The sequence below is a fragment of the Podarcis pityusensis genome (assembly GCF_964106645.2).
Source record: "Podarcis pityusensis genome assembly, chromosome: 4".
NCBI classification, from domain to species: Eukaryota; Metazoa; Chordata; class Lepidosauria; order Squamata; family Lacertidae; genus Podarcis; species Podarcis pityusensis.
Window position 1 is genome coordinate 43,226,053 of NC_138027.1, and position 25,196 is coordinate 43,251,248.

General features: G+C 42.3%; 1 protein-coding gene across 4 annotated transcripts in view; it reads right to left on the reverse strand.

The window, feature by feature from the left end:
* The window catches only part of CADM2 (cell adhesion molecule 2), a 398,136-nt gene extending 396,637 nt beyond the window's left edge, over window positions 1–1,499 (reverse strand). For all 4 annotated transcript variants that reach the window (XM_081001530.1, XM_081001532.1, XM_081001531.1 and 1 more), the window contains exon 1: window positions 818–1,499. In XM_081001530.1, coding sequence (XP_080857656.1) covers window positions 818–878 — 61 coding nt within the window. In that variant the 5' untranslated portion in view covers window positions 879–1,499. The remainder of the gene's footprint in view (window positions 1–817) is intronic.
* Window positions 1,500–25,196: the final 23,697 nt, after the last annotated feature.

The window sequence follows — 25,196 nt, forward strand, 5'->3', positions numbered from 1 at the left end:
TCTTCGAGCCTCCTCTTTACCAGCGCTCAGCTTTCAAGCATTTTACTCTCTCTTCCTTCCCCCCCCCCCCACGGGATGGTGTTGCAGTGCCCACGTTGTTCCTCTCGCTGCATCGCCCTTCTCACTTTTATAGACACAGGCGATGGGGTGAAAAAGAGTGGCTGGAGGGAAAGGGTACGAGGAGTTGAAACCGAGGTGGGGGGGTGCTGCTGCTGCAAGACTCTCAGGGGACGGGAGGGAAGGACTTTCAGGAGCGGGCAGGAAAGGATTAATGTTTGTGCAGCACTTTAAGGATGGCAGGCTCTGTACAAGTGGCGGGGCTGGAGGCTAGGAGGTGCTGGTGGAAGAGGAGGAGGAGGAGAGAGAGAGAGCGCCGAAGGGTGATGGATAGACGAAAGACGGCGGGGGAGGGGGGCGCACGGGAGAGGAGGGATGGGAAGCCAGGAGGAAGCGAAGGGAAGAGATAAAGGGGGAAGGAAGCCCAGGATTAGAGAACCCAGACGGGAGGGAAAGGAGCTTGCGGGCGGGCAAGGGGGGGGGAGGGAGCCGAGAGATGAGAAGACAAATGAGGGGCAGGCTGGGGGCAAGTCTCCAGGGAGTGGAGGGGGGGAGAGAGAGAGGAGGCGACAGGAGGAGGGAATGAGGTCGAGCGAGGAGTCTTTCCAAGGCGGCGAGGAAAGAGCACAGGGTGCCCCTCCGGCCCCACGACGACCCCACCTCAGCCTTGGCACGCACGTCGCAGCCAGAAGTTGGGCGCGAGCGGGGGGCCGAGAGGCGGCGGCGGCGGCGGCGAAGTGGGCACGGGCGGGGGTGGTACCTTGTATGAGGATCCCGCAGAGGCTGTATAAGCGCAAGACGACGCTCGGTTTCAGCCGCATCCTGGGGGTTTCCCTCGGGCTGGTTGGGCGCGAGGCAGAGAATCCCGCAGCAGCTGCTGCTGCTGCGACCGCTGTTCCCGCTCTCTTCTTCCTCTTCTTCTTCTTCTCCTCTTCCTCCTCCTCCTCCTCCTCTCGCCGGGCTCGTCCTCCCCCCAGCAGGAGCCGCCTCCGCCGCCGCCTCCGCCGCCGCAGTGTCTCCCTCAGCCTATCCAGCGGGGTGAAGAGGAGGACCAGGGTCGCGCGGGGGTGCAATGGGGGCGAGCGGCGGCGGCGGCGGCGGCGGCAGAAGCGGCGGCTGGCTTCGCCCTCCTCCTCAGTTCGCCCCCCAAGCCCGTCCTTCCCTCGGTGGGGGGCACGCGGCTGCACACTTCCTCCCTCGCTCCTTCCTCGCCAGGAGCCGGCTGCCCCTTTCTGGAAACACCGGCAAAAGCTCCCTTCTTCGGCCGCCCCTTCTCCGGCCGGTCCGGGTGCTGAGGAGAGACGGGCGGGCAGCTGCGGCGCTCGCCTTCCTGCTGCTTCGCACGCTGCCTCTCACCTCAGCTCGCAGGGAGACTGCTCCGCTACACCAGCCGCTTTCCCAGCTCTAGACACAAGGGCAATCTCAGCGCGCGCACCTCCTCCTCCTCCCTCCCCTCGCCACAATGACCCCTCCTTTCTCCTACTGGACTCCGCCCCCTTCCCCGGCACGTTTCCCTCTCTCTGAATAGCCACGCCTCTAACTTGCCGGGCCACGCCCCCTCGCTGGACTTTGGACCTACCCCCCGGCACATTTTTTTATTTTTTTGCACAGCCACGCTCTCTTTAGTGTCCTCCCCCTTTCGCAGCCAGAGCCTGACAGGCAGCTGCGGCTGTCCAATGGGAGAGGGTCTATCCTGCGCTCCTAACCTGTCAGCGGGCAGCACCGATGCAAGAGGAAAACTGATGAGTGAGTTCTGGGGACGGCGGGGGGGAGGGGGTTGTCCGCGTGTGAAGGGGACTTATTGCTTTGCAGTGCCCGCCCTCTTTGTCTCAACTTTGGACTGGCATTTGCCTGAGCCTATGAGGAATGCAAGTGGGGTGTTTCCTTGCTAGCCAATGAGCGGTTTGGGGAAAAGAATAAAAAGGTGCGGGGAGGTGGAAAGAGGGAAGTCGCTGTCCAAAGGTAGTTCTGAAAGTGGCCGCTTCTCTCGGCTTGCGAGCACCCGGCGGGCTGAAGACGGCGCCCGCTTGAAAGCAGCGGCGGCGGCGGCGGCGGCGAGAGCGTGCGTGCGAGAGAGCGCTTGGGAAAATGGGTCACAACTCAGGCAGCCAGCAGCGGCAGCAGCAGCCGATTCTTACAAGGATAATTCGCTATGTGCGTAGCTAAAGAGAGGGACGGGCAGAAGACTACAGGCACTGCTGATCGGCAGACGGGATCCAATCAGCTCTGGGGAGGTGCGGGGCGGGGCAGTGGATGACAGATTGCCAAACAAGTAAGAGGCACGTGTGGAAGAACCAGGGAGAGCAGCAGAAATGCCAGGAGCGGACATGAACTGCGCAGGGACGGACCCGGGAAGAAAGCACAGCACCTGCGCTCCGCCGATCCTCTCCTTCTCACGTCGCGCTGCTGATCCTTTCCTCGCGTGCTAACTTCGCCTGTATCCCCCATCCCGCTTCTCACGCCCATGTAGGTATGAAGGCGTGGACTTGCTGTCAATTTAAAGTTACATTTCTGCGATGCTCTTGCTACTCCTCCAGAACATCATCGTAGAGTCATAATTTGGATTTACACTGGCGTGAAGGATTTAAAGAGGTGGAGGCTGGTCCACTGGGACAAATGGAGAACGCGCCCCCCCCCCCCAACTTCAGGTTGGCCTCTGTCTGCTCCCACCTGCCTCCCTTCTGATTTACACGCAGCTCAGGAGGGGGCCCTGGATTTCAGCTCCTCCTTCGTCTCACGTTTGCTCTTGTATAACTCAGCAGGCCAGGGACAAAACTAGGCTCCACGTGTCATGCTTTGCTGTTGCCTATTATTGAATCTGGCTCCAGCTACAGTGGACTTCACTATCTTCTTCCAGTATCACTGGGCTCTGGGCACTGCTGATTTCATAGAAATCCTTTTGTATCCATTTTCTTTCTTCATTCTGCTTAATCAGAAGAATCTCTAAATACTGCATAAATTTATTAAATTTGTATCTTGGTGTTCAAGACAACTGACAGTAAACTAAAAATAGCAATCCAAATGTAAAAATAGGTGCCTACTTCACCAATAAAATAAACATTCACCAACAAACACAAAAAAGCAACAACCATGGGATGTGTTGTCTGTTCCAAGTGGATATATGAAGCCAATTGCACATGTTATACTGACATTTAGGGAATGTTCCCACACACAAAATAATTGTTTTGAAGCTTATACCTTCTTCTCAACATTATTCTTCCTCATGGTCATAGTTGCTGTGAGATTTCTTGGGACACTGAAAACGTTATTGATACAGTAGTGTGGGGATCCTATTGTCTGCTACTGCACTTTCCTGCCATTTTAATGCTCAGAGATGAACATCAATGATATTGGAATCCCAGTATATCAGATAGCTATGGCTGTCCATAATGGAATGGCAGAGTGCAAATTAACATGATGTATCTGAAGTGCATACAGAATAGTTTGACAGTAGAAACACAAGCAACACAATCTGCACAAGAGATATCCACCTATAAGGACATTTTCATTGTCACTGTGGGTGCATGTCTGGATGCACAGTGTCAGGAAGATTTTGAACACCACATGGCAGAACAGAGTCTCAAACAGAGATGTTCTCACCCAAGCCAACATCTCTCTCCTGTCTCCTGCCTCAGTGATGTCTATGCTGGCTTCGTCATGCCCACAGAATGGAAGATGGCAAAATTCTCAAGGACATGCTCTGCCAGAAACATTGCCTGGAGACAGTCAGGTGCATCCAAAGCTGTGACAAGAGTAGCAATGACCACCGGGAGGAGCACAGAGTGAAGGAATGCCGTAGTGCACCAGCAGCACAACTGGATGCCTTCGTCTGCCCCAGCTGCCACAAAACATGTCTTCCTGTATCAGTTTCTACAGACCCAGCAGGCACTGTAACCTCCAACAGCTTGATCTCACCCAAAGGTGCACTCCTTCATTGTCTTGAGATAAATGGATGCCAATGATATTTGAGTACAGACTAACATGAGAATCAGCCCAAAGTAGTAACATATCTCAAGACATATGAACACAATAAATTATAGCAGGGGTTTTCAAGCTTCAAGCTTAACACCTCTTATTCCAATGCTCTCCCCGCAAGCCCAAAGTAAGGGGGATTTCTCTGTAAATAATACTCTGCTTATGCTGCTGACAAGAGAATTCCATTCTATAACATTAGAATCCTCCATATATTTATTTGTTCTTATTTTAGTAATGGCACCTAGTATATCCTGTTCTACTTTTTCTATGTAGCAATATGGACAGAGGTCAAAGATGTTTAATAACATGGTGACTTTTCCACACCTACTGTTCAGCTTGAATAGCTTCCTTTCCAGGTGCTTTGCCGTTTGCAAAGCAGTCTTTGGTGCATCACTCTCCTGTCAGGATGCTCCATACTGAACACATTTATTGCATGCAAATCTAGCAGTTCACTGACTGCTTTCTGAGAGTCTCAAAAATATACAACTCACTGTATCATTCTGCTCACAACATGAACCACTTTATTTTTTTTGTTTTATCCTATTGGATTCTGTGTAAGATGCAGTTTGGCTTGCTCATGATCTAGTTGCCTTCTGAATGGCATGCTTTGTTGATTTAAGTTCTACAACCATTTCTGGAGTTGGATTAATGTAGCTTTTTAAATAGACTTCATTCTTTGTCTCACTAGCATAATTTCATTTTAGAAAGCCTCAGGCCAGTAATTCTTGAAAGTCATCTTCTTGCTAAAGGTAGTTGTGGATCCTCACAGATGATTCTTTTCAAAATGCCCATACATTCCCTGGCAGGCTTATTTTTAATATTCTCTGTTCAATAATCTCAGCATATTGTAGCTATATTGTAGCTTGATTTTTTATGGTCTAAGTCCTGATATGTGGCAGACTTCTTTTCTACCTTACTGAAATAGTGTAGCAATCAGCACTAAGTAGTAGGTGTGAGGTACATTGGATAGGTCACATCTTCTGTTAATTATTGATGCCAGTGTATGTATCTTGGACATTGACAAGTGTTTGCCTTCAAATAATCACCTGATAATACAAGACTCCTCCTGTGTGTACAATACAGGTAAACCATTGTTATTGGCCTTGTCTTTGTCTGAACCATTCTACATTGGCCATGACTTTTGATTTTCTTTAGTTCATGCATTAAGGGCACCAAAGACTTTTGTTTTGATGAAACCTTACTCTCCCCCTGCTTTCTCACATGCATGCGCACAAACAATTAAAGTCATGCATTAAAGTGTATCTTATAAAGTGCTTAATCAATAGGCTGTGAACCTGTCATACAGTAAAATCCATGTAAAATCCATGGGCTTCACAAAATGAAGTAACACCACTATTGTGTGGTAAAGAGATGTCTAATGATTAAATTGTGTTACTATTTGGCTTCTGCAGAATCCCCCTTGCCCCCCAAAAAATCTAGATTTCTTTTAAAAACAGATAACTAGGAAGATAAGGAATGGGATAAAAGATCAGAAATTGATAAGGATAGGGAATAAGAACAAGAAATAGGAAGGAGGGGATGAATGCATTATTATTATTATTATTATTATTATTATTATTATTATAAACTTCATTTTTACTTCAGTCTTCCAAACCTTCTCAGGATCTTCTTAATCTTTGCCATCTTGCGCTAAGGGCCAAACTACACTTGATGCTAAGTAAGTGAATGTTTTTCTAACTGTTAATAGTCACTGTGTGTGTGCCAAGGTGGTGGTGGTTCTCCAAAACCACGGCATGGGGGGAAGAGAAACCAGCTGCTTCCTCCCACTTGAACCCTCATGTTTCTGATAAATATTGCATCCTCAAGCTTGCTGTTCATCCTGGAAATGAAGCATCTATTGGTAACAATGGAAGATTCACCCTGAATAAGAATAACACCCTCAGAAGCATTTATGTGTCAGATCCAGGGTAAGGGAGAACAGTGTTAGCCACGTGGTCCATGGTCCAAGGGAAATGGAGCAGGGTGCCATGGCTATTTAAAGTTGTGAAGGTGCACATCACTTGGTGTGATGCATTTGGCATCATGGTATTGAGAGTAGGTGAATCTCTTTCTTTTATGTATCTGGGACCAAGAATACAGTAAATTTCTCTCTCTCTCTCTCTCTCTCTCTCTCTCTCTCTCTCTCTGGTCATTCCTTGCTTCCCATGTGAGTGACATCCATATCATGTCCCCTTGACTTTTCTTTGCTGCTTGGTAAACATGCACTCATCCCAGTGATCCATTAAAAATAAATTTTAACTTGACTACAGGAAGAAAACTGTCATTTATCCTTGGCCCAGTGACCAATGCGTTCACCTGCCACAGCTCTGGAATGTAAATAGAATCAGGAAAAGTAGCTTTGAATGAAAAGTTTGGCATAAGAGCTGAGAAGGAGTAAGGTGCACTTCCTCAAGTTTAAGGTTAATGGAGACCAACAACTCTCTGGTAGGTAGACAGAATCAGTTACTATGGCAGCAATCCTAGGCATCTTTACCTATAAGTGAGCCTGGAGTAAAATCAGTGGGACCTCTGTAGGTAAACATGCATAGGATTAGGGTACAGGGCTGTTGCATGGTAAAATGGTGTAAATAGTAATGGTATTTCACACATGCAGCAAAGCACACAGGTTATATTGTTGGGAAAACAACTCAGGGCACCACAAATGCATCAGTGCAGCTACACTGGTTTAGCCTCACCGAACATTGCTAATATGTTTCAATAGCAGTAAATGCAATATTCTGCACTTAGACAGAAATCACCGCCTGCACAAATAGAAGATGGGAGGCACATGGCTTTGCAGTAGTAGATGTGAAAAGGATCTAGTGGTCTTAATAGATCAGAATATTAACATGTGTCAATGGTGTGATGCTGCAGCAAAAGAAAAGCTAATTTGATTCTATTCTGCCTTGGTCAGACCACACTAGAAATACTTTGCCCAGTTCTGGGCACCACAATTTAAGAAGGACAAGAAATTGACACACTGAAACATGTGCAGAGGAGGGTGACTAAGATGATGAAGGGCCTGGAAACCAAACCGCATGAGGAACAGTTGAGGGAGTTGGGTATGTGTTGGCTGGATAAGAGGAAACTGAAAGGAGGTATGATAGCCATCTTCAAATATCTAAAGAAAAGTCACATTGAAGATGAAGCAACTTGTTTTTTCCTGCTCCAGAGGCTAGGACCAAAACCAATGGCATCAAGTATCAAAAAAGGAGATTCTGACTAAACATTAGGAATAACTTTCTGATGGTAAGAGCTGTTCAAAAGTGGAACAGACTCCCTCAGAAGGTGGTGGACTTTCCTTCCTTGGAGGTTTTAAAGCAGAGGTCGAATGGCTATCTGTCATGGGTGCTTTAGTTGAGATTCCTGCATTTCAGGGGATTAGACTAGCTATACGCTCAGGGTCTCTTCCAATTCTACAATTCTATGACTCAAATATAAATTTGCATGTGGGTCACAGAGTCAGGGCAATGCAGATCATACAGTCCATACCTACTGAGTGTCTGTAGGAGTAGAGCAGTCCTTCACATATTAATAATAGGACTGTGAACCCTTCCATTGGGCACAGCTTTACACCTGCAAAATGTGAACATAAATAGGCTACATGCAAACACAGAACATTAATATGGGTATACATACAAACAAACAAACACAAATACACAAATACAAACACTGTGACATGCTGACTAGCAGTAGGACGCCAACCAGTCTACATCCATCCAGCAGTGTTCTCACAAGGTTGGTTGCCAGCTATGACAGTTCTGGCTCTTATTTTGGTGTGTTTAGTGTTTAAAGAAAGGTTCTCTGACAATCAGTGTACAGGACCAGCTAATTACCTGTTTGTGTGGGGAGAATCACATCTCATGGAAGCTATCTTTCCAGTGATGGCTCAATAGAGGTCATCCATCAGGGTGACCAAGACAGCTTCAGTTCCAAACCTGGGTCCAAAATCAGATTAAAATGGATCTAGATACAGCTGCAGGATTTCTGGAAGAAACTGAGTATCTCCACAACTCTGTCTAGTACCTTGCCCCAAAAGGCAGTGGTGGAGTTAGTTGCGTGGGCGCCCAGAGCAGCGGCCATGCCATGCACCCGGGGGGGGGGGAGAGACCATGAAGTGATCTGCTGCACACGGGGTTGGTGGAGCAAGCCCACCGCAGTGTGCGTTTTTGTCACCCCCTCATGGATGACACCCGGGGCGGACCACCTCTACCGCCCCCCTTCCTACGTACCTGCCAAAAGGGGATGTTTCCAACCATCATGTCTAATCCCCCCCCCCCCCCCGAGTTGCTGCACAATTGCCTCTGGATAGAAAAGCTTTAAATAATAAATAGGAGCAGGGCCTTGGGCATGATCCTGGCCTGAACCCTCTGCACATTAATTCTCCCACAGTGGTGGTTTATATCTTTTTCACATTTATTTGTCATATGTATATTGTTTATTACATTAGCATATTATTAATCATCATGGCAATACCTTTTGTGGATATAATTTCTCTTCTTCCTCCTATGCCAAGAAGTGGAAGAAACACTTTCTCTTGCTTTTAATAAAACCATACTTTAAATTTATTTAGAAGGTGACAGAAATCCTTCCTGCTATATCTGTAACAAAGAAAGCTGCTTTTAAGCAGCAGCATTAAAATAACAACTGCCATCCTTGTGAAATAAACAAGCAACAAGTTTTTGCTTATCCTATGCCTAAGATACTTGATGCTGATAGAAACAAACACACTAAATTCTCATTAAATTCATTTCACCAATTAATAGTGCTATTTTGAATGAACTGTAAATTAAGTAATCGGGAAACCAGGATAGGTCAGCCTAGATGGTGTTCTCCTCCCCTTCCCAAACATTCCTCTACCCAAACACTAGTTGCAAGGCACAATCCTAATAATAATTACTTATTTGCCATGTAAAATGCAAGAATGTATGGAATCTTAATCTACAGTAATTTTGTTCAGTGCTTGCTGGTTTGTAATACATAACCTCTAATCTTGAAAAGCAAGTGTTAGGGTTTGCATTCAGATCTCACAAAGCTTTAATGCAGAAGGCTTCCAGCCAGCCATGAGAAAGCTGACAGTGACTCTTTTGATCATTAGCCAGCCTTTTCTTTCTGAAATCCTTTTATTTATGGTACAATTCAGATTGTGTTCAGAGACTGTGTTTCTGGCCTGTCCCTCCCCCCAACCGTGATAAGGGAAGAAAAAAAAAACAATGATAGCAAGCCTACATGCCCTTTTGTAGTTATATGTAAGAAACATAAGTCAGTGTATTGTATACATGGCTGCTTGTCACCATAAGTAGTGCTTTCTCAATCTTGTTTCCTGTCCTGGCCAAGTCTGATCTGCCTCATGAAGTAATAGTTATCGCATTTCAAAGAGAGTGAAGTAGGTTAATTAAATAATTATAAATCTTCACAATAGCTGTTTATTAAGAGAAAGGTAATTTGAGTAGAACAAAGACATTGGAATATCTTCTTTTACTCAGCCTCACACAAGTTCAGCTGGTACGTAATGTGGATAACTTGTCAATAATACATGCTTTGCAATGGAATTCTGAGCTCTGTACTTCTATGTGTCTCAGACGGCATTGAAATACACAAAACGGTGTCCAGTAGCATTGTGATGCTAAAGAATGCCAGACCTATTTTCCTTTAAGACTTCTACATTATAATCAGCCATGCTATTCTATCATCACTTGTATTTATTTTTTTTAGTTGTGCCATTTGAACAAGAAAAGGACTCTCATAAATTAACAATCCCAGCACATAGTAAAAGAAGAAGGAGAAAGCACCACACCAAAAGAAAAGCAAAAAAAGCAAGAGCTCATTATTAGGTAACATAAATCAATAAAAGTGGAGCATTCCTTCAAAGATCCTTTGAAAAAGCACAACCTCTGTATACTACCCAAGCATCAACAGAGAGGGTATGTAAATAAATTCTCCAGGGATAGAGTCTCCCAGTTTGGGCAGAAACTGCGATCCATTTAAGAAAGCACTGCTACTGCTGTGCTAGTGTGTTCATCAGCTGTTAGACGGGGAGGCTGAGCAGCCTAAACAAAGTCTGTTGCGCCTCTTCAGGGCTTCCTCTGCCCTCACTGATGTCCTCTTTGGGCTCCAGGGAGGGTCTCCTTGCAAGCCATGAGGACTCTCCAGCTCTCTCCCACCATTTCCTGATTCAAATCAGTTTATTTATTTATTTCCTGGTGCCATGCATATATGTGACCACATATGGGTCAATTGCGCATAAGTGGGGGACGCCTGTACATGTGTCTATAGAGCCCTCTGACTTTTGTTTGGCTGAAATGTAACCTGCACAAAGCTGAGTTACACCAGTTGCTCTACCCATGTTTCCCTCTGGCCATAGCCACCACTGGAATGCAGCCCCCAGATGGGTTGTGTACAAAGTAATGAGGCCCTCTGGCCTCTTGCTGTAGGGTAGGTATGGGAAACCTTTGGCAATCCAGATTACCCACAGGAAGCATTGTCAATAGCCAGGGATGATGGATACTGTAGTTCATCATCATTTGAAGGACCAAATGTTCCCCACACCTGTTGTAAGATATTACCATTTTAGTCCATGTTGATAACTTTGCTGGACAGTGAACTGCTTATAATTGTCATTAGATTACTTCTGGTGGGAGGTGGGGTTAAACCCTAGGAATCTAGTAGTCAATATGCTATTAATAAATAGATAAGTTACAGTGGTGCCTCGCAAGACGAAATTAATCCGTTCCGCGAGTCTCTTTGTCTTGCGTTTTTTCCGTCTTGCGAAGCATGGCTATTAGCGGCTTAGCGGCTTAGCGGCTATTAGCGGCTTAGCGGCTATTAGCGGCTTAGCGGCTATTAACGGCTTAGCGGCTTAGCTGCTATTAATGGCTTAGCGGCTTTAAGAAAAAGGAAACAAACTCGCAAGAACTCGCAAGACGTTTCGTCTTGCGAAGCAAGCCCATAGGGAAATTTGTCTTGCGGAATGACTCAAAAAACGCAAAACCCTTTCGTCTAGCGAGTTTTTTGTCTTGCGAGGCATTCGTCTTGCGGGGCACCACTGTACTTGCAATTATTTCCAAGTGTCAGTCCCGCTGTTAGCCTTGAAAAAAGGGACAATGGAACTTCTCAAGTATTTTATTGGATCAACAGTAATAAATAATTAGATAATTAAAGTAGTTTAAGAGTAGTTTTAAAAGTTTTGTACATCTTAAACTACATTTTAGTTTGCCCCAATATATAATCTCACTGATAATATAGCTTTATAGCAATTACTGGGAAACTAACACAGTGAGAGCTAATGTCAAATAATTTCGAAGAGTGGGATGTAAGAATGCAGGAAGTGTAAATTAGATGTAAAATGCTTAGATGAATAAATTAGATGGCATTGTTTGAAATCAATATTCTTCTGCAAGTATCACTTCATTCTTATATAAAAGTATTTAAAACAAAGATTGGAGTTATTGTTCTGTATAACTTTGCTGAAAGTTTATGATATTTTTGGTACCATGACAGCTCACAAGGCTATAGTTTCAAATATCAAATTCTGTAGTTTCATTATACTTTCACTAGCCTTGCATCTTCCCTTCATACTCCCCAAATCAGCTAAATTCTACCCCGTATTGATTTTCATACTTCACTAGCAGTTATGGGTGCCCTTGTACCTCCAATCCCTGTTACCCCAGATCTGTAACAGTATTTAGATGTAGCTAGATAGCTAGGTAAAGGTAAAGGTAAAGGGACCCCTGACCATTAGGTCTAGTTGTGGCTGACTCCGGGGTTGCGGTGCTCATCTCGCTTTATTGGCCAAGGGAGCCAGCGTACAGCTTCCAGGTCATGTGGCCAGCATGACTAAGCTGCTTCTGGTGAACCAGAGCACTGCACGGAAACGCTGTTTACCTTCCCGCCAGAGTGGTACCTATTTATCTATTTGTACTTTGATATGCTTTTGAACTGCTAAGTTGGCAGGAAAATAGCTATATAGACAGACATAAATTAAATTAAAAGCCTACAATACCCAATGAAACAATAGAATCACCGAAGAAGAAGAAGAGGAAGAGGAAGAGGAAGAGGAAGAAGAAGAAGAAGAAGAAGAAGAAGAAGAAGAAGAAGAAAACATAGTAGCATACTTCAGAGTCAGGTATATGACTCAGTAGCCTGGGATACTGCTCATTTATATTCCACCTTTCCACCAAGCAACTTGAAGAGGCATACATTTTAGTGTCCTAAAACCCCAGTAAAGTATGTTATGCTAAGATAGTGACTTGCATTATAGCCAGCAACAATTTGTCCTGGGGATTCCAAAGTCAACTTCAACACTGTTGGCCAAGGATGGGAAATGTGACCCTCCAGATGTTGCTGGACTCCAACTCCCATAATTCTTGATAGTTTGCCATGCTGACTGGGACTGATGGGAGTTTGCATTCAGCAACATCTACGGAGACAGATTCCCCACCTTTGAACCACATTAATGTGGTTCTGGTAATAGTCAAAGTTCTGATGAATTTTTTAAAAAACCTTTTTGCTATGAGCGAACAGTTTCCCACTAATTCAAGGAGAGAATGTAACAATTAAATAAATGATGGAAAGGATAAAAGTGTAGTTTACTACTTGGTGGAAAGGGAACAAGCAAAATACTGTATTAATGGCAATTTGCTGGAACCACAGCAATGTTGTTTCTTCAGGGCAAGCTGGACTTCTTGCTTCAAAGGATTACTTTCACTCTAATGAAAAACTTTTTAAGAACAAAAGCATCTGCATTCAGTACGCAACTTTGTCAATGAGCCCAGCTTCCCTCCACTGCTGTTAGCTATTTTGAGTGCAAAAAATGCCTTGTTTTTAAACTCCTGCCACCCTACTCTGCTGAATGCTAATAAGGAAACAAAAACACATGCTTTTATATGGTGTACTTAACTCAAAATTGTCAATGGAATCAGCAATGTTGGAAGTGAGAGTTCTCTGTAAAGACCATGGTCTTGTTGTATTTGTTGCATCTATTGCATCTTCATGTGGTTAGGAATGTGGTGATAAGCTTAGCATACAAAGTCAACTACAACTCAGCATCAACTCTGATGATAGTTAATGTTGCTTAATGCTTCCTATTCACAGCCTGCTGATTGTAATGCTGCCTTCTTTAACCACAAAAGTTGAATTGTCTACTGCCTTAGCTAGGTTTTGTCAGGCTGAAGTTTTTATCATTAAAATATCCAGCTATTAATGTAAACTGGGCTTGAGGACAATGTGATGTCCATAATCAGTGTTTGAAACTCCCATTGTTCTAGGCACATTTTGTGACAGGGAATTTCATTACAGCGAGCAGTTTCTGAGCTCTGGCGCAGTACTGTGCCTAAGATTTCAGATTAAAACTGCAGAGTGGAAGGAAAGGGAGACCTTTTTCTGCCTCCCCACTTCTAGCTACTCTCTGGAGAAGAGACCACCTTAAGAATATTAGGTGGGTGGGCAGGGGAAAGATTAGACCATGTGAAAAATGAACATAATATTTTAGCCACAGTTGATTCATTTTCACCTTTGTATTCTTGTTATAAGGGACGCAGGTGGTGCTGTGGGTTAAACCACAGAGCCTAGGACTTGCTGATCAGAAGGTCGGCGGTTCGAATCCCCGTGACGGGGTGAGCTCCCATCGATCGGTCCCTGCTCCTGCCATCCTAGCAGTTCAAAACACCTAAAAGTGCAAGTAGATAAATAAGTACCGCTCCGGCGGGAAGGTAAACGGCGTTTCCGTGCGCTGCTCTGGTTCACCAGATGTGGCTCCCTCAGCCAATAAAGCGAGATGAGCGCCGCAACCCCAGAGTCGTTCGCGACTGGACTTAACTGTCAGGGGTCCCTTTACCTTTACTTTATTCTTGTTATAAAAAAACACGCCTAGACTTTCCGTTGTGTCCATAACCTAGTTTTAAGGTGCCATTTAGCTCCTAGCTTTCATATCTCAGTTTCTAACACTGCCCACAATATAAACCAAATGCAGCCCTACTGCTTATTGCAAACGAATTATTGTTATTCCTAAGAAGGCTCATTCACATTAATTTCAGAGGCTTCTGATTTACAACTATGGTTGGATTGTTAGAAACTGGAGCTTAGCATCAATGCTTTCAAAAGATGTCAGGATATAAGACACACATAAACAGGAAGAATGAATGAAATTTATGTTCCCTATGCCTTTTCTTTGATAATAAGGAATTTTATGATTAGAAGAGATCCAAAGATAAACAAAGCTGATATCCCTCCCCTGAATATGGAAAATAATTTTTCCAGTTCATATACCTGTGAAAATAACTGCACGTTATTTTTAAAGTAATATTTCTTTCTAATCCTAGGCCCCAGTTAATGCTACTTTCCTCTTCTATAGGCCCCAACTTACTAAATCTGAATTTCCACAAAAGAAAATTACAATATTGACAATATTGCATTAGTGTTGTTTCACTGGGATACAGGCACTAGTAACCTGTGATCTGTGGGAGGAAAGACATTGTGTGATAAAATCCACATTTCCAATATAAATGAAGCTCTCTGGAGGAACAGAAAAGGTTAAAGAAAGTTTGTTTTAATGAGTTGCAATTTTTAGATATTTGGTGGGAGTTTATATGCTGTGTAAATCTTCTAGAGTTAATTTTACAAGTAGGAAGGTTGATTGTTCACTGCCTCACTCCTACTAAGATCCTTTATACTTCTCTAATGTGGTTGCAAAATCCTACTGTTCTGATTAGATAACACTTTTCATCCAGTTTGCACACACTTAGCGATGGAGTAATTGAGGAAAATAGGGGCAAGGCACTGGTGAGCTGAGTCCAAAGCATTTTAGGATTAGTGAATTGATTTCTTTAAAGTGAATATGTTTATTTCGTACCTGTAAGTCTTCTCTATGCTTTTTACATTGGTACGGATAGACACAAACACCCAGAAATAGCCTAATTAACATATGAATGAAGTACGAATCAAATTTGACAGATCAGCCCTATAGAGGAGAAATAGTGCTTCAGAGCATCAAGGAGCTTTGTATGAATAAATTAGCTATTTGATAAAGCTAATTATGATATCCCACACTGCCTGATGATCCAAGTAAGTTTTGGAACTGTATAAATGTATCAGATATAGAGTGATGATTGCAGTGAGTGTCTCAGAAAATGTTTTGTGTGTGAAATACACACCAAATCATTCAGGAATCCACCCCCACCTCCTGTAATAATGACAATCTGAATCACAATCCATCTCTTCCATTTAATTCTAGAAACCATAAAAAAACCATGCAATTATGTTATGGGAGAAATGTTAATATCATTTTACTGCCTCTTGGCTAACAAGTGTCGTGCTGTTACTCCCTACATGATAACAATGGTGTTTCCAATTGTGGTTTTGTGCTAGCAGGGAGTCCTTCTGTTCACACAAAGCATGTTATTCACTTTACACCTTCAATACTTGATGTCACATACCATGCTGTTCAATATTGTCTCCCAGTCCTCAGAACAGCTTTGGGGAGGCACAAAGGGAGCACACTGGACAAGGTTATCAGCAGAAATTGGGGTGCATTGTCTTTTCCCTAGTGCAAGAAGAAGAAGAAGAAGAAGAAGAAGAAGAAGAAGAAGAAAAGAGTTTGGATTTGATATCCCGCTTTATCACTACCCGAAGGTGTCTCAAAGCGGCTAACATTCTCCTTTCCCTTCCTCCCCCACAACAAACACTCTGTGAGATGAGTGGGGCTGAGAGACTTCAAAGAAGTGTGACTAGCCCAAGGTCACCCAGCAGCTGCATGTGGAGGAGCGGAGACGCGAACCCGGTTCCCCAGATTACGAGTCTACTGCTCTTAACCACTACACCACACTGGCTCTCACCAGTCACCATTGACCATTGGATACTAAATTATTATTATTATTATTATTATTATTATTATTATGCCATCAGTATACAGTATACAAGAGAACAGGCCTTAGGCCTCCTTTAGGAGAAAGGGTGAGATATAAATTGAATAAACAATATTTTGTTTGATTAATAGAATCATTGAGTTGGAAGGAACCATGAGGGTCATGTAGTCCAACCCCCTACAATGCAGGAATCTTTTGCCCAACATGGGGCTCAAGCTCATGACCTTGAGATTAAGAGTCTTAGGCTCTACCAACTTGAGCTATCCAAGCCTTGGTTACAGTCTTGCTTACAATAGGGCATAGGAACAAGGGTGTTGAGCCAAAGGCTTCCTGGATGAGGTAGGTTTTGAAGAAGGAACTGAAAAAGTAAGAGAGGTATTCCAGAAGGCAAGTTCCAAAGTACATATGGCAACTTTCCAGAGTAGTGTGGGAAAGAACTATGAGAACTGCAATGATGGGACTTTCATAATGTCAGAAATCCCATGTTATGTAACATTTCTGTGAGGAATGGACTATTCTTAGTATGGCCAGAAATAGGAAGACTGCAGTGGATGAAGATAAACTGGAAATCTCATTGTGCAAGTAGATCTCCACAGCACAAGTGGGTGGACATTGTTGCACATTACTTGCTTTCAATTAGGTAATACGTGAGCATTATATGGGGTTAAGTAGTTGAATGTATCCCCTTCCACATAAAAGTTATGCCCTGTGTAAAAGTCCTAGTAAATTTTGGTGTGGGGTGTAATTTTCATGCAGAGTGGCTTTTGAACAAGAAGACTCCCAAACACACATGGAAATTGAGATGTTATTGCTGTGTGAGTGATAATCATATCAGCAAAATGACTGAATGTTTCAATCAGCTCACAGAGTTCCTGAGGCAACTTATAGGACATGTGCATACATCACAAGAATATGCTGAAACAGTTTCTGCTATATAAATTGACCAATAGCTATGTGGAGAGTTCATAGATTACCAGAACTCCAGAATTATTCACCACAATCTATTACCCTTCAACCATGCAGTTCCTGAAGGAAATGAATGCATTAAAACTGGTGTTTTCATCCAGGTTCCATTCCTTTCATATGTGGAAAATCATTGACTCTCCCTATTATGGTGATTAATTCTTGAATCCTAATTCACATTTTTCTCAGTGTAACAAGCTGCTCAGTATAGTTTACTAAACCTGCACACAATGTTACAAACATACCCTCTCCATTTCAGTTCAGAACGGCAGTGGAGTTTTCTACTGCTTTATATGTGATACATTCGTTGATGCACTCCAGAACTTGGTGTACATTCCCATTTCTCAAGACTTGTATTCTGAAAGGTTTTAAAAATGTATACACTGTTGCCCGGGAACCTTCTTTTGATTAGTGCTTTGGAACACATTACTGTTGAGGGTACAATATATTCCCCTTTCATATTTCCATTATTTATTTAGTTATTGTCACTGAGCTTATTACCTTACATTCTCAGCACCAAATTGCATAAACTGGTTACCTGCCCTTGCTCATACACTTTCCAAGGCTTTCTAAATTGTATTGTATCCTCTTTTTATGTTGACTGACCCTTCCCATACCCCATTTTGTATATTGCGCCATCAGCAAATTACATCAGTGTCCCTCTCGATACTATATCAATTGGACAAAATTGGCTGTAGTACCCTCGTGGCATGCCTGTAGTCACCTCTCTTCAATCCAAACAGCTCCCTCAATATATATTCATTCAAATTCTGCACACCTCCAACAATACAATCTCCTGAAGCAAAACAAAGTCTGAGATACATTCTGCATTCAGGAGTGGGGGATGGGGGTGGGGGAGGAATTGCTTGAACTGTATCAGAAAAAAAGCACTCTGTCATTTCCTTCCAAACTGCTTCTATTAGTAAGCAGTGTAGGCTGAAGTTGTGATCCACAGATCACTTAAGCTGATATGTTTGTATTTAACCTAGCACAGTCCTGCTACCTCCATTGCACAAAGCTAGCGCAGGAAGAACCAGTGAGGAGTTTTGAGTTAAATTTTTATTTTTCAGTTCATATGTAATGAAATAATTGTTTCTCAAAGTTACTCAGGCCCTGTTGTCCTAATAGCACTGGCAGTTACTATGTTCCGGTGGGAGATCCTCCTAAGAGATACTTGGAGAATGTGTACCCTCCAGATGTTATAACCTCCCAAAGTGTCTGGGGAAACCCAGCCAGATGGGCGGGATATAAATAAAATAAATTATTATTATTGCCCCTGAAGATTAGTCATGCTGGCTGGTGCCAATGGATTCTGATACTTATAGAGGCCAGATTAAGTGCAGCTTCCGAAAGTTTAGGCATCTCAAGCTTGGACATGCATTTTTAGCAAGTTTTGTTTTGCCATTAAGGAATTCCAAAATTTTGATGATGCTAATGCTGCCTGTTGCTGCTTTCATCGTAGGAGAAATGTTCTTTTCTAAGCTAAACATTTCCTCCTCATACCATTCACAAATTATTCATTTTACACTGAGGGCATAAAATACCCAAGGAAATATTGTAGAAATGTAAACAAATTTTATAAAGATTGGGCAAGGATATGAAAAGTAAGCCAGCTGTACTCATGCAGGCCTTCCACGTGATTGAGAGCCCTGTGAGATTAGGCTACCAACTACATGAAGAAGTCTGCATGAATTAGGGCTGCCATATGTCTGGAATTTTCAAGACATAGCCAGGATTTTTCTGTCAAAAATGGCATCCAGGCAGAATTTTCGGAAATCATCTGAAATGTCCAGATTTCACTTTTTGAAATATGGAAACCCTAGCATGGATGCAACTGGTTCCTTCTCTGGACCATTGTAGAGACGGTATGAAACTCAAGGGGACAGAGTCAGGCAGGTGTGATGTTAGGAGTGGGGCCAGTGGCAAGACCCGCTGTGCCTTGCTAATGATTTTCATAGCCAACGTGAAACAGGACTAGACCCGAGTCCCTTTAAAAAAAACATCATACAGTGGTATCCCGTGCTGTGTAACCTCCAGGTTACGGAATCTTCGGGTTACGGCCATGGCAAACCTGGAAGTGTATACTTCCGGGTTTTGCTGCTCGCGCATGCAAATCCATAACTAAATCCATAACTAGAGGTACCACTGTACTTGCAAAATCCCCTCTAGGTAGTAACCATGATAGTAGTCAAAGTCACAAAACAGATTATTAAGTATGATCACAAATGTGGCACACTGCTATTACTTTTTTTACTGCAATAACTTTTTCATCTCATATTTTCAAAATAAAAACAAAATTACTGCCAGGAAACAGCAAGCTGTCCTAATACCTATGTACAATTTCCCTTTTAACAGATAGTATGGCAATAGGTAAAGATTTTTTTCCCTTTTTCTTTTTTAAAAGAAATGATCTGCTTAATTCCATTCTCTCTGTGGAACAAATGGGCAGAAAATCAGTGGGCACAATAAGATACCACCATTAAGCAAATTAGGTCAATTGCGTAATTATAACATCATATTCATCATTTGTAAAGAACCTAGAGTTTTCTAGGCACTATTACAGAGGTTAAAAATAAACACAATTTGCTAGGCTTATGGTCTAATAGCAAAAGGACTGGAGGACAGAATAGCAAAAGAATCACACCCAAGCACCTGTGCTTCATGGTTACATGAATATTTAGTGATCAGATGGAATGGCCACTGAGGGAGAAAGTTCTGGGAGACGAAGAAGCAAATGGCAGTAGGTCCCAGCTGAGTTTAAAAGTGGTCTATGCTGTCTCCTCTTTCCCTCTGCTGTGGCCAAGTTGCCAGCTAATTTTAAGTTTAGTAATATGTGATGTGAAATGCTGTGGAGTGACGGAAGGCAAATTGAAAGATCTAACATCCTGGAGTAGCAGAGACATGCTACTGCATGGATATGCGTACATCTGTTAAAAAAACAACAACAGCCCACCACTCCAGTGTGATTTCTCAGTTTAGCATGAACGATTATGATGCCACAAACACACACTGAAGTGATCCAGTCTGATTACACCTGGGGCTTCTGGTAGTTTTCTTCACCGGCAGCTCCCAGCTGGCTTACTTATATTTTGTCTGCTTTTCATCCTGTGAATATGAGACAGCTGAGAGCTGCTACCAGGACACGTGTGTGTGTGTTGCATGAAAGTGCTGCAGAAAACCTAGAGTGTACGTGCAGTTCTTTTCCACATGTTCCCAAGGATGATTTGCCTTTAGGTTCAAGATATTACTTTATTTGATGGTGTACTGTTAATGAAATAAATATATAGGGAAACAGTCTCTTGTGGAAAGAAGCGTCTAGACAAATGCCATAAGAATATTAAGCAATATTTGCTGTGGTAGCATTTAGTGTACATCCACATTAGATTGATCCTTTCCACCATTATCAGCGGTCTTCTTGAAGTCTCAGGAAGTATGGCAGTACTACAGGTATGTGATGAGTGGTGAGTACTTTAAATATTAATGTGTTAGGCTCTTTACAGCAAATATCCCAGCATTAATGGGAACATATCACAGACCCATTTTAGTTTCAATGGAGGCTCCAGCTAGCCTATACACTATTTGCTGCCAATGTACAGGATGCTTGTACATAGAATCCTGCATAAATATTTTACTTGCTCATCACTCAGCAAACACCTAGCATTTAGGGAACAAGCTGCATCAATGGTAAAAGAAAAAGGGTGCTGGAGGTGAGGACTTTAACTTTTCCTGAAAGTTACTGGATAGCAGTAGGTGAAGAAAATATATAATAAACAAAATGGAAAGCAAAACAGATTGATTCACAATAGTGTTTGGGAAGACCAATGGATTAAAACTGAGTGAGGGAAGATTCACTTGTCACACTGGTGGTTGGAGATGTATTGATCACACTTGGCACACTGGTGGTGGGAGATGTATTGATCTGATATACCAGATGTATCCCTTCCCCCAGACCTGTCACAGTTTCTGCTAGACTTCAGACAAGGATGAGGTCTCTATTGTCCTCCAAGGCAACAAGTTTCCCACCATTCTAGGAAGACATTGCTGATATCTCACACAGATAGTAAAGTTGGGAAGATGCCTGATTCTATAGAAAGAAGTATCTTTGAGAGGGGACTGAGATGAAAACAGTAGCAATGAGATTTAAAAACTCAAAACTTTAGAAACAGAGCTAGCTGTCTCAGTGCTGTTCATTCATCCTGCAAAAGAATAAGAATTTCAGTGCAACAGGACTTTCTGAATTTTGATCAGCTTCTTGATAGAATGTGAGCAAGTGAAGGAAATCAGTTTCCATCTCCTTGAATAATCAGTTTGCAAGACCTGCCTTGAGCATGTGTTTTCCAAAATGAACCAGACAAACTGATACGGGAAACCACTGCATTATCAACTTCCTAGAGTTCAAACTATGAAGGATGGATCAGTTAATTTTAGATTCAAGCCAAGTTTAGCCATAAATTATTTCCATCCCATTTTCTGATTTTTTCAAAAGCTGCGCAAAGGTTCGCATTTAAATGTGGATTTTTGAGCTGAGAATTGCATTGCAATTTTAAAAAAACCACCTGTGCAATCTGAAGAGAAACTGTTTTCAAATCTTGAATTGCAAATTGCTTACAAATGTGGACTGAACAAAATTCTCAGGCCAGCGCTCAATGTAAAATGGGAGCTCTATGCTATTACTCAAATCCAGATATCTTTTTTTTTAAACTTTATTATATTGTTATGAAGTTGCGCCCCCTCTCCACTCCAACCACTGCTAAGCTGTGCATGAGAACCCCGGTGGTTCCAGGCACTCACCCAGGGTTGTGTTTCCATTGAGAATCAAGACATGGCAAGGGCTGTAGTGTCTTTAAGAAATATGGTTTAATTACACATATTTACACCTGAGTTTAGATGAAGAGGGTGCAGATATTATACCACTGTCATCTCAAGAGCAGCTTGTTCTTCATAGTAGCCCAGCATTGCAGAGTCATCCTAAACAAAATCCATTTGTTCCTGCTTCCCAGCCAGCTCTAATGACTGCTGCATGGTGTTCTCTCTCTCTTTCTTCACCTTCTCCTTCCCAGAACACCTAGCCAAAGACAACACCTCTCCTTCGGTCTGCTCAGCCCCACTTTTCTAAGCCTTGAGTAAAAAGGGCAAATTTTCCTGTATGGCACCCCCTCCCCGTCAGCTTGGCAACCCTTGTTTCGCACAGACCCAAACACCTTCTTTGATGTTTAGATAGATACCTGGCCAATGTTTCATGATGGCTTACATTCAACCAGCCCAGCCAGGCTTGTTTGTATAGGCTAGGAGTTTCCCAGTTTAGTTCCAGAAACCCAGGAATTTCCGTGTTTGGCACAGTTCAGGGGAACTGCTGCAGCCTGTCTCTTCCCTTCAATATCCCAAATATTATCTAATTCCTACCACTTATTAATTAATAAGATTGACTAACAGACTCTTGTACCCAGACTATACCAAGATGAATATAGATGCAGGGGAGGTAGGTTAGATTGTGGCAGCAAGATTGGCTGTTAGCCTTTTTCTCCACCCTGTATGATATCAACTGATATTCTTTCCCCACACTGCGGTTTCTTTCGCTGGGGAAAAAAGAAGCAGAAGACAGTTGCTTGCATTTGCTTCACTGCAGGGCTAATAAAAACTTTTAGAGGGGTGTGCAGGTCCATTAGAAGAATGGTGTCAGGTAAAGTTATGAATATTATTATTTATTTATGAAACAATTTGTGTGCAACTTTCAGCCCTACATGGGGCCCAAGGTGACTCACAACTACAAATTAAAAGCACAGTGTAATCTAACAACAGCAAAAGCCCTCCCTATTACTGCTGCCCTGATCTAATCTCCTTTTCCTACTGTTCCTCTTATGTAAAGAATGAGACACATAGTGCATACATGCCTCCTCAAAACTACACCCCAATGAATTAATTGTGGATAGGATTTGGCAATGGAAAGACTGGATCAAAGAGCTCCTGTATTACCTACAGGCTACAGTTCCACACACCCTTGAGAGTAAGTCCCACAGAACTCCATGAACTTTACTTCTGGCAAGAGATGCTTGCAACTGTAGGGTACATAATTTAAGATGCAAAGAACGCTACCTTTTAAGCAGTTCTGAAATTATGTGTGGACAACACTAGCATCAAAATGCTAATTTAAAATTAAGATTTAAGAAATTAATTTTATTTATTTCAGCAACTTGAATACTGCTTAACACTCTAGTGGCTTTTTTATCTAAAAAAATTCAAGGATTTAAAGAATCTCCTACTAAACACAACGATGCAACAAGTCTATAATTGCTCATGAGCGAAAGAACAAAACAAAACAGACCCTACTCAGGGGGCTTGATGGCAACCAGCTCCTTTCAGAGTTGCCAACTTATTAAGAAAACAAAAGAAACCGGTGTGGCCGCTTAATTGCCCTTCATCAAAAGATTTTAGAGTGGTGGACAAAAGTGTGAATAAAAACTAATTCACACAAAGCATAGAAATTATAAATTCAATTTAGAAACCAACAATATAAGAAAGGACAAACGGATGAAAGAAAATCCACCTCCTTCAAAAAACAAAAAACAAAAAAAACTTAAAAAGCAGAATAGAGCAAACAATTTTTTTTTACAATCTAAAAGGCTTGTGGAGAGACCTTTCTACAAGCTTAAAGGCTTGTGGAAGAGCATAGGCTTCACCTGGCACTGAAAATCACATGCTGGCACCAGGCGTATCTGCTTGGGAAGGACATTCCAAAATCGGGGTCTCACTGCAGAAAAGGCCACCACCTTAGTAGTAACATAGTGTACCTCTATGAAAGCTTATACTTGAAGCAGCAGCTCTGCTAAACATTTTAGACAAGATCCAATAGAAATGGGCTGACTTTGGATCCAAGGGATCCGTTGCTGGTGTTGCTTTGCCCCTGCACTGCCCCCCACCCAAATTTTGTTTCTGGGCCTTACAACTATTCTCAGTGACTGTAGTCTTATGGAGGGCTACTAATGCAGAATACTAACACTCTGCAGAAGCATGGATCAGGTGGTTAGTATGGGCCAATAATTTCCTATCCATTCTGCCGAATGAAAGGTTCTCTGAAATTTAAAAGTTTGCATAAAGGTCTATAACCCCTTAATGTTCCAATACTCTCTCTCTCTCTCTCTCTCTCTCTCTCTCTCTCTCTCTCTCTTATTTTGTAGCTATTCAGTTGTTCTGAATGACTAGTGTTAACTTCTTGCCAATTAAGAATTATTCAAACAAAAAACCCAACAAATTACAGGGAAAAGTTACAAATGAAGAGGAATCACTTATCAGGCTAAAATCTTAGAAAAGAGTAACGATAACTCAGAGAAAGCAAGCATCAGATGCTCACCATTTTACAAGTGTAGATTTCCTCACAGCTGTTAATTGAAAGGCCATTCCTGTATACAATGGGAATTTTAGGAAATGCTAATAGTAACAATGGAAGTTTTATAAAATATTGAAAAGTCAGGACATTCTGCTCCAAAATAGGGGATGTTTTCAAGCATAACCTGCAGATGTAAAGGGAGAAAGGCAAGTTGGCTTTCTTTTTTTCTGGGAGATTTTTCTCTTCCAATTTTTTCCTTCATTAAAATTTAGTAAGTAGATTTTAGCTTCCACCTGAGATTTTCACTGCTAGTGTAGCTGAAATAAAGAGTCATGCTGCTTGACAGGCTGACCCATACAGCAGTGTCACAACATGAACCAGAGCAGAGAGCAATAAAGGTTCTAAATAGCTAACACATATTCTGGTGAATAAATATACCTGTGGTGACATTTATAAGTAGACTACATTCAGCGTGAACAACTTCCAACTAAGTTAATAATAAGGCTAGCAAAACTTTTTCAAAGTTTAAAGCATACATATAAATATTATATACATTAATTTCCTAAGACCTAAGTCATTCAGGGTTTTTTCCACCTCATCCTGTAGCCTATTATTAGAAATACTGTAATTACTGTTACACACAAATGGTTTCCTTTTTTGCTATGTATATGTCATCACAGCATATTTGTTACTAGATAACAAAAGCCCAATACTAACATTCATCAACAGATCATTTATTTTCTCATTCATTACATTGAATAACTAAGATTTATGTCACAATGAGGGATAATACAATAATTTATATCTCTTTAATTGTGTACAGTATCATCCTCTAATTTAAGGGCAACATTCAGTTTCAGTACTCATGGCTATCAAACTGGTATAGGGGCCATATAAAATGTACAGACTAGATCCACCATTTAGATATCAACAATAATACCATCTTAGTCCCAGTCAATGGCTAGTTGTTGTCAGTATGACTCACACAACTGTGAAAGTATGTGCTTAAGGTTCCT